This window comes from Rhipicephalus sanguineus, chromosome 6, assembly GCF_013339695.2.
Source record: "Rhipicephalus sanguineus isolate Rsan-2018 chromosome 6, BIME_Rsan_1.4, whole genome shotgun sequence".
Lineage (NCBI taxonomy): Eukaryota > Metazoa > Arthropoda > Arachnida > Ixodida > Ixodidae > Rhipicephalus > Rhipicephalus sanguineus.
In genome coordinates this window covers 95,198,493-95,211,156 of record NC_051181.1, presented here as the reverse complement: position 1 = coordinate 95,211,156, position 12,664 = coordinate 95,198,493, and the positions used below count along the sequence as shown (strand labels likewise).

At 47.1% G+C, this 12,664-nt stretch overlaps 1 protein-coding gene across 1 annotated transcript in view; it reads right to left on the bottom strand.

Annotated features, from left to right (window-relative positions):
• Positions 1-12,664, bottom strand: part of LOC119397420 (single-minded homolog 2) — a 116,803-nt gene continuing 104,139 nt past the window's right edge. The window contains exons 3-9 of the mRNA XM_049416858.1: positions 9,985-10,070; positions 7,987-8,076; positions 7,362-7,473; positions 5,491-5,776; positions 4,519-4,625; positions 2,850-2,997; positions 1-1,517 (exon numbers count right to left, since the gene is read on the bottom strand). Of these exons, the coding sequence (XP_049272815.1) occupies positions 260-1,517; positions 2,850-2,997; positions 4,519-4,625; positions 5,491-5,776; positions 7,362-7,473; positions 7,987-8,076; positions 9,985-10,070 (2,087 nt within the window). The 3' untranslated portion in view covers positions 1-259. The remainder of the gene's footprint in view (positions 1,518-2,849; positions 2,998-4,518; positions 4,626-5,490; positions 5,777-7,361; positions 7,474-7,986; positions 8,077-9,984; positions 10,071-12,664) is intronic.

Here is a 12,664-nt window from a genome sequence, read left to right as displayed (position 1 = left end):
TTACAGTGTACCTTACTCCGTGAACTTCGAATGACAGGGCCCACATGGCGCTTCATTAATGTTCGGCGGAAACGTACACATCATATAGTCATAGCCTCGCTTGTTCCTGCGCTCAATTAAAGACGAGCTGTAACCACGCGCTATCCTTGGCATATATACTGAGATTCTCAACTTCCTTGTGAACACACATCCTGTACATCTGTACAAAGAAATTACACTCGTAGCGCTCCCTCGCGAACCCGTACATGCTTTCAAGTTCTTAGTGCACAAATCCGTTCGACACATGGTACTGCTGGGCGTCCACGATGACACTGGTGTATCCCGGCGCTTGTCTGTTCGAAGCAGCGGCAAACGACGTTGCAGACGGCGCGGGCGCATCGTGCCTGTAGGACATGTGCGCAACCTGTCCACGTTCACACGAAGGCAGCAAAAAGCGCGCAGCGCTGTCATAGTCTCCACCCACGAGTCTCTGACCATACATAGCGAACACGTCCACCGGAGGCTCTAGCGCCTCGTACGCGTCGACGGAAGTCTTGAGCAGTCCATCACTGGGCGATGGCTCGTGACCTTCGATCACGGCATTCTGGTAGCTGGCCGCGGGTTGCAGAGCCACGCCGCCGCTAGTGTGACCGGTGTCCTCTAGCGGAAGTGCCACAGGCGTCGGAGCTTCGGATTCGGACTTCGAGTTTGCTGGAATGGGGGACCCGTCGAACGCGCTCCTGCTGGAACAGGGCGACCTCCTCGTAGAAGACTGCGCCTGCGGTACCTGAGGCAAGGTTTGGATACCTTCCAGGTCCGATTCTGACAGCGTCGAATCCGAGTGGGTGCTGTAAGGCCTGTGCTGGAAGAGCGAAGAACTCGCAGGGCTCGCGACCACGTCGTGGACCGATCCGCTACTCCGTGAACAGGAAGACGACGACAGAGCGCCGTCCTTGACCGCGTAGAGGTCGGCGCACTGCAGTAAGGAGCCCGACCGTGAGGAAGACCCGTTCGCACCATTGTCTTCGTTCGCATCTACTCCCAGGGTACCGCTGCAGTCTCCGAAGCCAGGATAGCTGTCCATGTCAGTCCTCGGCATGTAGCGCTCTTCGGGTATCGCTGCGTAACTTGAAGTCGTTGCTGATGCGGACCTCGTCTGTTGAGAACAGCAGCTGGTGGTGGCGTCGGCCTGGGGCAAGCCGTATGAACCGCCCCAGCGGTCTTCGGTAAAAGGAAGCACGTAAGCTGACAAGAACTCGCCTCCATAGGGTGCAGCTGCCGCAGGTTCGTAACAGGCCTGACTGACCGGACCCGCACCACTGACGCCGTTCGAGCACGCTTCGGCAGCGGCGACGTTGCAGTAATAGGGCGACCTGCGGCTCTTTCCTTTGGATGACTTGACCTTGCTAGGTGCGGGCTTGCTGGTAGATGGCGGCACTGATGTCGGAACAACTTCGCTGCTGGAGTAGCTTGTGCAGGGTGACGTTTTCGTTCTGGTCTGATGTATTTGCAGTTGGATGTCCTGGGCTTGGGGCTCACTGCGCACAAAAAATAGCTGCCGTTTGCGAGGGCTATTCTCAATTCCATTATTATGCCTTCAAAACTGAATGCTTCGTAAATTTCTGTGCATAATATTTTGCATGACTGAGGTCGTTAATAGATAAGTGGAAACAATTAGCCATGTGAGAGCGCCAAGCAATCGGTGAATGGAACGTGATAAACCACGAACAAAACACAATTTTGCAGCTACATGAAGCTCCACATTTCTTCGTCAATTAAAGGGCCACTTCACCAACGAAAGGTGCGTACAAGCTATGCAATGGCTTTCTTGTCGTTCTCCACGGCACAATATAGCAAAAACGCGAGCAAGTGATCTTGCATTAGTTGGTATTTGCTTTGCATATGCTCCTCCATTGAACTTTAGGGCACGTCAAAACAAAGAAGGCTTGCAAAGAGTTCGACCCACGATGCTAGAAATTGCTTCGTATCAGACAAGCAGCTGCAGCGCGAATGTCACTTCCTGGGTTCAGTGTGGAAGGAGCGTAGATCAGAGTGGCTTCAAAGCAAAAGCCAAGGTCGGAAGTTTTCCGGATACTTAACAAGTATGTGATACTCACAATGTGTGGAAGGGGACATCAGTAGTTCCTATTGCGCAGCTCAAACACGTTTGTTTTCGCTATGCTCTCTGATATCTCTCTTTAGCACGCGCGAGTAAGCAACAAAACGTCATCGTACTTTGTATTTCTTGTTGTTTAAAAGTAGTGCAATAAAATGTACCATGCTTACTGAGGGCGTGGTGGTTTGTGTGTAAGTTATGCAATATCATTAACGGAGAGCAGAGTGTTTGATGGATCTTTGAGGAATACCACCTGGAGCCTTGTAAAGACAACTGGCTCTTTGCGTTCGCAGTGCACGTAATACGCCGGTAGGAAAGCGTTTAGAAAGGTTAATGCAGTTCCTAATGCATTACACGCAAATAATTGGTTGAACCGATTTATGCCACAGAGAACAAGCCTTGTTGAGAACAATATGCAATAGCCATAAGAGCAACCCTAGACTGACAACAGCCATAGGCACTCCTTTCGCCTTTCCATGTACCAATTTAGCGGTGTTTCTTGCAACACCATCAGTGTTTAGAAGCCGCAGGGTTTCTTTAGTATGATGTACTACTTCTTGATCTTTTAATATTGATATTATTTGTTGGCTGCCAATAGCCATGAAGATATTGGGCGTAGACATCGCCCTCCCCTTATTTCCCTGTACAATACCAACACACACAAAAAAAACACAAGGAAAAGTAAAAAAAAAAGACTTTTCATAAACAGATCAGGCCCTACTACGGTTAAAACGAAGTGAAGTAACGTACGTACCTGAGCACGTAGTTGACGCTGACGATGCAGTGCGGCCTCGATGAGCGGCTGTTGTGCACAATAGTTGCGTAGCTCTGCATCCACACCCAGCCGCCCTCCTTGGAGAGAAACCGGTAATACTTGGTGGTCACCTGGCCCTTGAGAAGCACTGCGTTTGGGAGGGGTACATACACGCTTACACTGGCTGCTAGGTCGGGTGCGACGCAGTGCTCATCGTGTGACGTTGAAGAGGGTTAGTTCTTTGGGCAAGTTGGTGGTTCATGTTAAAGGCATACAGCGCAGAAATAACACGGCCTAAAGATGCTGCCCATGAAACAGCATTCACAGCATGGGAAGCTTGAATGTTTCTGCAGTTGCGGCGTATCTCTTTACGATTCTTTTTTGTTTGCGAGTTGGATTATTATACCGGCGATGAAGTACAGGGAGAAAACTTAACACTTCTAAATAAATAAAAAAACGGGCTCATACAAATTAGAAGAGATGTCATAATTTTAGGGTATATTGCACTTCCTGAATAAATCTACCAGCAATGAACGTCCCGAGATCGTTCTTGCTGTGCCGCTATATTTTCAAATATACGCGTTTATTGCAGGCCTTGCAGTATACTAACTGCGGAACTAGAGATTGCCAGTGGAGCATTTTATCTTTAAACCATCAAGGCTTCTAATCTCTTTTATAGTATTTATTACTGAAATATGATAATATAACATCGCCTGATTAGAAACCTCGTGACACCGATGCTGCAGTAACAAAAAAATATTACGCATAGCTGACAAATTAATGTGTCATCTCAAGTACTAACTAAAATGCTTGGTAGGAGCAACGCCGTGCGGTTTATTCCAAGACAATCTTCGAGATAGCAGAACATAAAACGAACGACGCACGTGAGAAGTAGACCAGGGCTGGATTGCTAAGAGTAGGAGAAAAGTGATGTCTTTTTGCTGATTTACAATAGAGCAGGCCAGTAACCAGGGAGGGAGGGGGGGGGCTAAGGTACCCCCCCCCCCGAAATTCTGATAGAGGGGGGTGTTTTTCCAAAAATAAATAATGAAAATAGGTATTTCTCAAGGCCTTCAGCAAGTGCCCCCGCCGCCGAAAAAAATTCCTGGCTACGAGCCTGCTATAGAGATAAGGGCGGTTCCTGCCGTGCGGCAGTCATATACAATTGCTCTAATACCTAGTGTGTGCGACGTATGCAGGACCTCGATGGATACGTTTTTTGAACGGAGATAGCTCGTGTTCATGTACTCGTCGTTTGCTTTGGTTTACCCAACCAAAACCAAACGACGCACCGCGAGAATTGTAGTTGTGATGGTTGAGCGCCCGGCTTGTTTGCTGCATATTCTGGTTAAATGCGCATGCGCATTTAACTGCGCATGCGCATTATAATGCACAGGCATTGCGCCACTGCTTTGCTTGAGGAGGCAAACATGCATGTACGTTTCTGATCGAAAGCCCGGGCTCTTGAAGGTTAATTTACTTGTGTTATAAGTGTGTCATTTCATTTACCACTCTCTCAGCCATAACCTAGCATCAAGCAATGAAAGTAGCTACGCTGACTGTGGGCATTAAGCTATGAGTTCTGCCTCTGCTGTTCACTAAGTTGTCGTGTATGCGTTACACCAGCGAGTTACGCTCGACATGTCTAGTAAAACGAAGATTTTCTTACGTGTGTGGTGCGAATATCGTATATGCAGGCAGTCGAAGCCGTGTATGTAGTGGTAAAGCGTCTTTTCGATGAGGTCTTGAGGCTCGTATCCCGTCAGTGGGGCCACTCTGTCGAACGGAGGAGGACATTGAGAGCGTTAGTACCTTATGACATGGAATGAACTTAATAGTTGCACAGAACATTGTGGGGAAAAATGGCAGACAACTCAGTCGTCGTAATGACACCGAATGAAAGCAATGTTCTTGTTATAAGAGTGAACAGTCAACGTTAGACAACATTAGTAATCATGTAGTCGTTATTTAGCCAACATTAGAAGTAATTTAGGCCACACTAGACAGCCTTAGTGAGCGCTCGCGAGGGCTGGTAGTATGCAAGTGAATGCGGTGGTGGAGTTGACGTCGGTTAGCGGTACGCTTCGTCAGGTTGCGCTGCCGTCGTGACTGGCCCATATTTTCGGTCGCAAATCTCACGCCGCGACATAATGTGGGTGGCAAAGGACAACGAGGGCATAGTCTTCAGAAAAGTCATGCATATGTACCACAGTAATTTTTCGTGTGATATTGTGCTTAACCTCAGGACAGGTCTCTGCAGTAGTTCTATGTTCATCTGCAAGTGTGTTTATTAGGATCTATCCCCTGTTTACTTGCTCTAGCTACAACTATTAGGGCTATCCCACGGTCTTCCAAAATGAAGCGCTTATAAACCTGGAGTTCTGAAATACCCTGTTATTACAGCTCGCAGTGCAGACTTGCGGCTGCTTAAATTTCTCTTGGCACTTGTGAACTCCTCTAGAAGGACAACATGTGTCCTACTGTGTATACTTGTAAATCAGGGCTGACCACAGGATTACGTGGTCTGTAAGGACGCAGAGAAATCGAAACAATGGGACTGCATGGTTTGCCTATACGTGGACACTGCAACAAACCGTTTACGCTCTACACTACGCTTCACACAGGAGAAAGAGAGGCGAACCTTGCGTCGAGGAAGATGAGCTTGAGGTCGAGCGATGCGCGGAACATGAACATGTTCGCGTGCATCTTGATCTCGGTGATGGCGGACGGCGGCAGGGAGTGTCCGACGGCGACGAGGCCGAGGTTCTGGTAGCATCCGTCGTAGGGCGCCGCGTCCATCGAGTAGTGGCGCACCTTGACATAGCCGCTGCAGTGGATCACCTTGTAGCCGCCCGCCGTGAGACCAGCGTTGCGCTTGGCCAGCACGCACTTCATGCGCACGAAGAAAGACCGGTCCACTTCCAGCTCTGCATAGTGTGGCGGTGCATTACAGGGTTAAGACGGAGAGAGGACACAAGCAGCCTGGTCGTCTTACACGTCTTGGTGCATAGTTGAGCGTTGTATTCATCCTGATTACGTTAAATGTAAACATGCGTCACCTGGTTGATTACCGGTCTAGCTTCAGCCTTGCATGGGTGTTTCTAGTGCAATCGAGCTTGAGCAGGGAGAACAAAACTACAGAAGGGCACTCGTCTTGCACACTCGTTTAACATCTTATTAACGTTTGATACAACATCGATGCAACTATAATGGTCATTTGATATATTCATAGTAAATTTAAAGCGCAAAAAAAAACGAGAGACAGAAGAAAGAAAAGGAAAAATCCTGTCCTCACATGATGTACAATAGCCTTAATTCGCAGGCCTTGAAACTGAAGAGGTCCGGCTTTCCAGAGGAAAGGCTTTCTTTCGCTGCAGAAAAGCTGGTGCAAAACATCAAGAAAGGCGAAACAAGGACAGATGATGGGTGTGAGCGTAAACAGCGTAAAAAAACGGCTGTGTTCCCCTACGTGCATGTCCTGACCCATTGCATGAATAAGGTCTCCTCTCGCTACAATGTTGATGTTGTCATTTCTGCCCCCAATAAGCTGGGCAAGCTTTGTGCGAGGGTTGACCGGCGCATTGCTAACAGGTCGAACACACGGGAAAGTGCATGTCAGATAAGACACGTAAACAAGTACATTCCTTGCTGTGCTTCCGCAGTGTACTTGATCCCACTTTCGTGTGACCGTGTGTATATTGGGCAGACGGGGCACTGCAATAATGTGCGACTACGTGAGCACAATAATTCTCTAAAAGGCCAAGCTAGCTCGCACCTATCGCTGCACTGTCGAGATTGTGGCTGTGTGGCCTTTATTTGGTAACACGGCCATTCTGTATCGACACAGGGGGCAGACGCAGCGGGAAATCGTGGAGGCTGCGCATATAAGCTCTCTGTCAGATATGTGCGTCGCGCAGCCCTCGAACAGGTTAATTCAAAAAGAGATAGGCTATCTGGGCGCACGATGATAGTTACTACAGTTTCTGTTTGTTTGGTCTTTTTGTAATAAATTTGTACCTTTTCGTCCCCTCATGTTCACGTGGTACGCAGCGATGTTATTTGGGTTATGCGCAATAAATGTTGTAGTTGGCAGTCAGCGCTTGTCCTGTGTGGTATTTTTTCTTCTGTCTCTCGTTTTTTTCGCGCTGTAAATTTACTATGAACGCTTACCAGCTAGCCCGGCTTAGCACTCTTTTGAGTTTGATATATACTTAGCGGTCGTTTGATATAACGTTTCATACAAGGTGAGGTGTGATCAATCTGCGTGAAACGTGGAAGGGGTTTAAGAATAAGTTTTAGAATTAGCAACACTCCCCGTAAGGGACAGCGTTTAGTAAAGGTGTCAAGTTAGAAATCCCTGCGCCTCGCCATGATGCTCTCTGCACTGTTGGTAGCGACAAGTTAGCCTGCTTCGGTGAATTAACGAAAAAAAAACCAGGGTGCGACATTCAGAATTAAGATTTAAAAAAAAAAAACTTCTCCCTCACTAGTGAGGATGTGTATAAAAGGTACCTTGGGCGCTGTGTGGGTGTGGCAGTGCACTCTGAAGCGTGAGCACGGCCGTCATCTCGTCGTGGTCGGCCGGGTGGATGTACTCGTAGATACTGTTGCCCGTCAACTCCACCTGGAGAGGGGAGCTCATTAAACACTCAAACCGGTAGCGCACATGTACCCGATTGAACGCACCTGTACAACTGTGATAACCAATACCACCTGAAACAAACGAAGCTCTTTCTTACGCCTATGCCTTTCGTTGTGGTTGTATAAACCATGACTATGGTTGTAGTTATTCAGCGGTTTGATGTTCTAGAAGATGTTGTATTCTAGAAGATAAGCTTCATGCATGTTTGGTGGGTGCAAAACTGTGTGAAATGATTTTTAGCTCTCTCTGTTGCATCTTGGCATTCTGTTTTATCGTAAGATTGTGTACGAATTGTTACGTCGCATGACGCTGGAATTTCTGAGTTGTGTAGCTGGATGTAATACAATGACACGCCATTTATAGGGAACTACCAGTGGTGCAAGCAAACGTACGAGATGTTGGATATTGCCACGTTGTTCAGTGGAGACGCAAGGTTAGAGTTGTTCCAATATAGGCATTCCGTGTGACAGTTTCGGGGAGGAAAGTTATTCTCACCTGTGAGAGTCCTAGGTGCACCGACGCCGTCTCTGAGATATACATGATCTTGCCGTCGGGCGCCACTACGAACACGAAGCCATCAAGGGTCTGCTGCGGCAGCATCAGAGAAACCAGAACAGTTGGGTCAGAATGTGACTCAATCACGCCTAGCAGGCTCAGCATCGTCTTACTCTTTCGAAATAGTGTAAATATTCCACGCGTAGTCGAGCGTTTCGCCAAAAATGTTCACTAAGTACTATTTGCTCTATTCATACGAATTCTGTAATAAATATTAAAGGGGTGGTGCCACCAAATTTGTGGCTTGCGCGTCCTTTGCTGTAAGCGTTTCCTATAGCTCCAGGAAGCATGATGCACGCACCAAGATTCATGTATTCTCGCTAAATAATTTAATATTGCCTTTTGATGTGGACAACTTTCGGTTTCGGTTTCTGGGCGCCGAGGTTGGGCAGTGACGTAGAAGTGTAGGAGGCGTGGCCACGTGACCACACAAGGCTGTGACGCACTTAGCCAGGAGGCGATCGAAACTCGGCGAGTGACGTAGCAACCGATGCTTTGCCGGTACTATAGTGAACTAGAATATATTCTAGTTCACTACAGCCGGTACGTACGTTGCGGAAGTGGCGATGGTCCGGAGGTCACTCGCGGTACTACAGTAGATTTGGTGTGACGTCACTACAACTTTCGTTGCCCATCCTACAGATCTACGTCAGTGTTGGCGCGCCAGCGATGGGTTTCGATCGGGAGAATGGGCATTTAGGTACACTTTGGAAGCGAATTAAAATATATTCTAAACGTTTGCTGTGTCCGACCATTCGTGTGGAGTGTCCTTGCATACAGAGGAAACCCACAGCAGGCTTGTTATAGCCTCGAAGTTTGATGGCACCACCCCTTTAAAGGGCCGTTTTCAATTACGTCAAAAAGGCGCAGATAGATAATCGAACTGCAGGGCAGTTAAAAGAAGTGTTTCAGGAAAAACTGTTCGACACTATCTCTGTATACCAATGAATTCTTGTATTTCAACAGACAATTTTCTTGCTCCGATCGCGTGTACATTTTTATGAAAATCGCGCATTCCGCACCTTTAACATTGAGCTTAGAGAGGGCACATCATGGCGCGTCGACAAACGAAACACTAAAGATGTGACTCGAATAATGATCCTCATTTTCGAGTGTTTCGGAGCACCATGGTTACGACAGGCGATACCAAATCGCCCGGAAGCAGCACTGGTCACACGCGTTGTGGTTTGTTTTTACTTTGTCAATGAATATATTATGACAAAATGTTATAGAGCGATGAGCACAGGAAGAACAGCGCTGCTTAAAAAAAAATGCCTCCACCTCCCCGAAGGGAATCGCGAGGAAATGCGCATGCATTTCTTGCGCCGAGAGTACACGGCGTAGTAATTTTAATGGCGTAAATTAATGACGAGACGAGGATTTGTACCGCAACCATTTATTTACACATTCATCAGCACCTGTTTGTGTTGTCATTGTACCTGACGGCCATAATCTCAGCCTTGTGGTCGCCGTTGGCGTTTCACAGCGGCGTCTCGAGCACACCTTTCCGGATGTTCTTGAGAGGCACCCAGCCAGCGAATGGGCGCAGGGAGGAGAGAGAGCGAACGGCGAGAGAAGGAGCGGCGAAGCACTGCACCTACCCTCTCCTACACTCTCTCGCACCACATGCTCCGGTTGCTAGGGGCGAGGATAAGTGCGCGCGCCCGCAGCTGTTGCTATGGGAGAGGGAGTGAGAGCGGAGAGATAACACCTGCCGGCGCGCGGACAACGCCGGATGCCTCACATAGCCCGACTAAGAAATGCATTCGCATTTAAAACGTATCTCAGCAGTTTGCATGAATGGTCAATCTTGTTATCTTTGACCACATGTAGTTATAGCTTCGTGGTGCTGTTAGCAAAATAGACAACGAAGCGGGGGAGGCGTTTGTTGCTCTGTCCACGTAGTTGCGCCACATGCAGGAGTGTGCGAATGCAGACCTGAAGTAGATGCGACCCCAGTTCCTTGATGGCTCCCTCACGACTGGAGTTGACCGGAGGACACGATCCCCAGCTGTCGCCCAGGCCTGCGAACGAATAAGTACCCGTTTACGTCATTTATTCGATAGGAGCTTGTACATTATGTTGTGATCGACCGCACAACGCCGCTAAACAGAAACAGCCAAACCATCTTTCAAATCTTCAGTCACTAGAAGAGGAGAGGGCTGTCAGCAATGTCAAGTTGAACTAAGCTGTAAAGTTGACTTAAAGGGGTACTGACACCTTTTTTCGAAGGCGAGTTTACTCTGCCATACATATCTCCTGTATGCAGAGACGGCTCTGAGCAAGTGTGAAGCTCAGCAAATGCTGATAAGATATTTTAATTTGATATTAAAGTCAATTTTTCCATGGCGCACCTACTGACATCGACATTAGCTTGACGTCAGGCTACAGTACAAATTCTGGTGACTTCACACAGCAGTCTGGCTTGTTGTGATGACGTTAGGTACCGAAACTTCCAAGATGGCTGCTTGTACGTCATCAAAACTTCCAAAATGGCCGCTTGTGCGTGGAAACGTCACTATATATTGTGCAAGGACGTGACGAGAAGCCCATACCGTGTTGTGACGTCAGGGTACAGTAGGAACCGAAACTAGCTTTTAAAAACACACTGTAATTACTTTTTCAGGGCGCACTCGCGCTTAGCACTACCTTTTCTAGGCTCTTGAGGGCTTGACCTTTCATTTGACGCAAAAAAACGACAGCTAAAAATATTCGTGTCAGTACCCCTTTAAACTAAGTTGACAATGACAAGTTGACAAGTTGAAGTATGTGGTCAAATGAACAGCGATGCGTAGTTATACCGCATTTGATAAACGAAGATAGATGTGAACATAAAACAAACCTTGAACAAATCAGGAATCATCAAGAGGAAGGAACAAAAGACAAGGAACATAAGCATGCGGCATATAAAACCCTAAGAGACGCGAATCAATTTGAGCCCACTAGGATTGACGAACTTGTCACTCGGATGTCCCAAACTTTCCCTCTTGCCTCCCTCTCTCTCTCTCACACACACACAGCTGAAAAACTTGAACAGGGAACGTCTCCAGAGCTAACGGTTTATGAATGCAGTAACTGCGAGTTGCTGCCTTAGCGAAGACACGTTGGGATGTCAAAAGACAAGTCAACTTGTCTGAACGTTGGCTTTAGCGACGTTCGCTGTTCGGCGATTTTTCATCGCTTCAAGCCTCCGTCTTCCCCTGAACTATTGTCTTGTTCGGAGTGTCACGCAGGTACGCCACGTCCTATGTTTTCTCTCTTTCTCGCCCTCTTTTACGCCCTCATTTCCCTCCCCACGTGAAGGGTAGCGAAATGGACATAGTCTAGCTAGGCTCCCTGCCTTTCCTGTATTCCCCCTCTCCCCTACTCTCTCTCACGCACAACCTTCAACGAAATGCGTCGCTTTGGAGGATGTACGATGTCCCTGGTGGACGTGCCCACGTTCAGTGACTATAGATGCGAGCCTTGCTCATCATATCGAGATATCCTGTTCAAGCCACTACATTTTAAGCCAGCGGTGGTTTCGAATGGTGGTCCTGTAGAATGGTTTCTTCCTTTTGCGTCTTGTCTCCGCGTGCTGCTTCACACGTTAAGTCGAAGTGTCAGCAACTCGCCCAAATTCCAACTTTTCTGAATAATTATTTCACTCGAAATGTTCATTACAAGTGTGCGAAAGATTAAAACAACAAGTCTTTAAAGCGCTGACATTTGACAGCTGGACATGTCAAAGGTCTTTCTTTCTATTTTATCTTTTTTTCATTCCTTACGCGCTATTGCACCCTTCATTTTGCGAGCAACTCTCTTTAGGCATTTTGCTTCTTGGACAACACAATTTTTGACGTTGCAGCTTTTTATCCTCTATTCGCGTAACGAAAAGTAGTGCGCGCGAAATGTCGAACGATACACGCAGCACAAGTATTTACTACGAATCTGCGAATTAGTTTGAGTACGTTCTTTGACGTGATCAAAGCTTTATTGGACAGAAATTACGGTGTATCTGGTTGACAATAGGAACAAGGAAATGGAGTCCGTCTTCCTATAAACCGGAGCTTACACATATGCCGACGCAGGCTATGACACCGCTACCAAACGCATGTTGCTGCCTGTTGCATGGAGTAAGTCACACTATGTTTTGTATTCTACTTAATTGTTTAGATATACAATATTAATTAACCAACTTTTGAAGCAATTATTCCGGGTAAAAAGTTCCAATTAGAAAGTTGTAGATTGGTTTTCAGAACGTCCTCTTAGGCAGTTTTTAACTTTCTATTTATTAAGTATTAGTGTTTTTCTGCTTACTACAGATGCCCGAGAAGTACACAAAGTTACTACATGGCATGCCCGCTGGCACGCATGTCACGTATGTGCTGGATAGCGTTACACCCTGCATATGCTTAATAGTTTTACTAGCACGCACGTACTCTTAACATATTTAAATCTCGACGTAATGAAGCCCGATTTTAAAAGTTCCCATCTAACGAAGAAATTTCGGTTCTCCGGCAAATACCCACAGGGCTCAGTGTTATCCTAAACCCAAATTAACGAATTAACTTGGTCACCAAACCCGTTTTAACGAACTTTTTTCTGGAATAACTGCGTAGAAAACGCGTGATGTCCT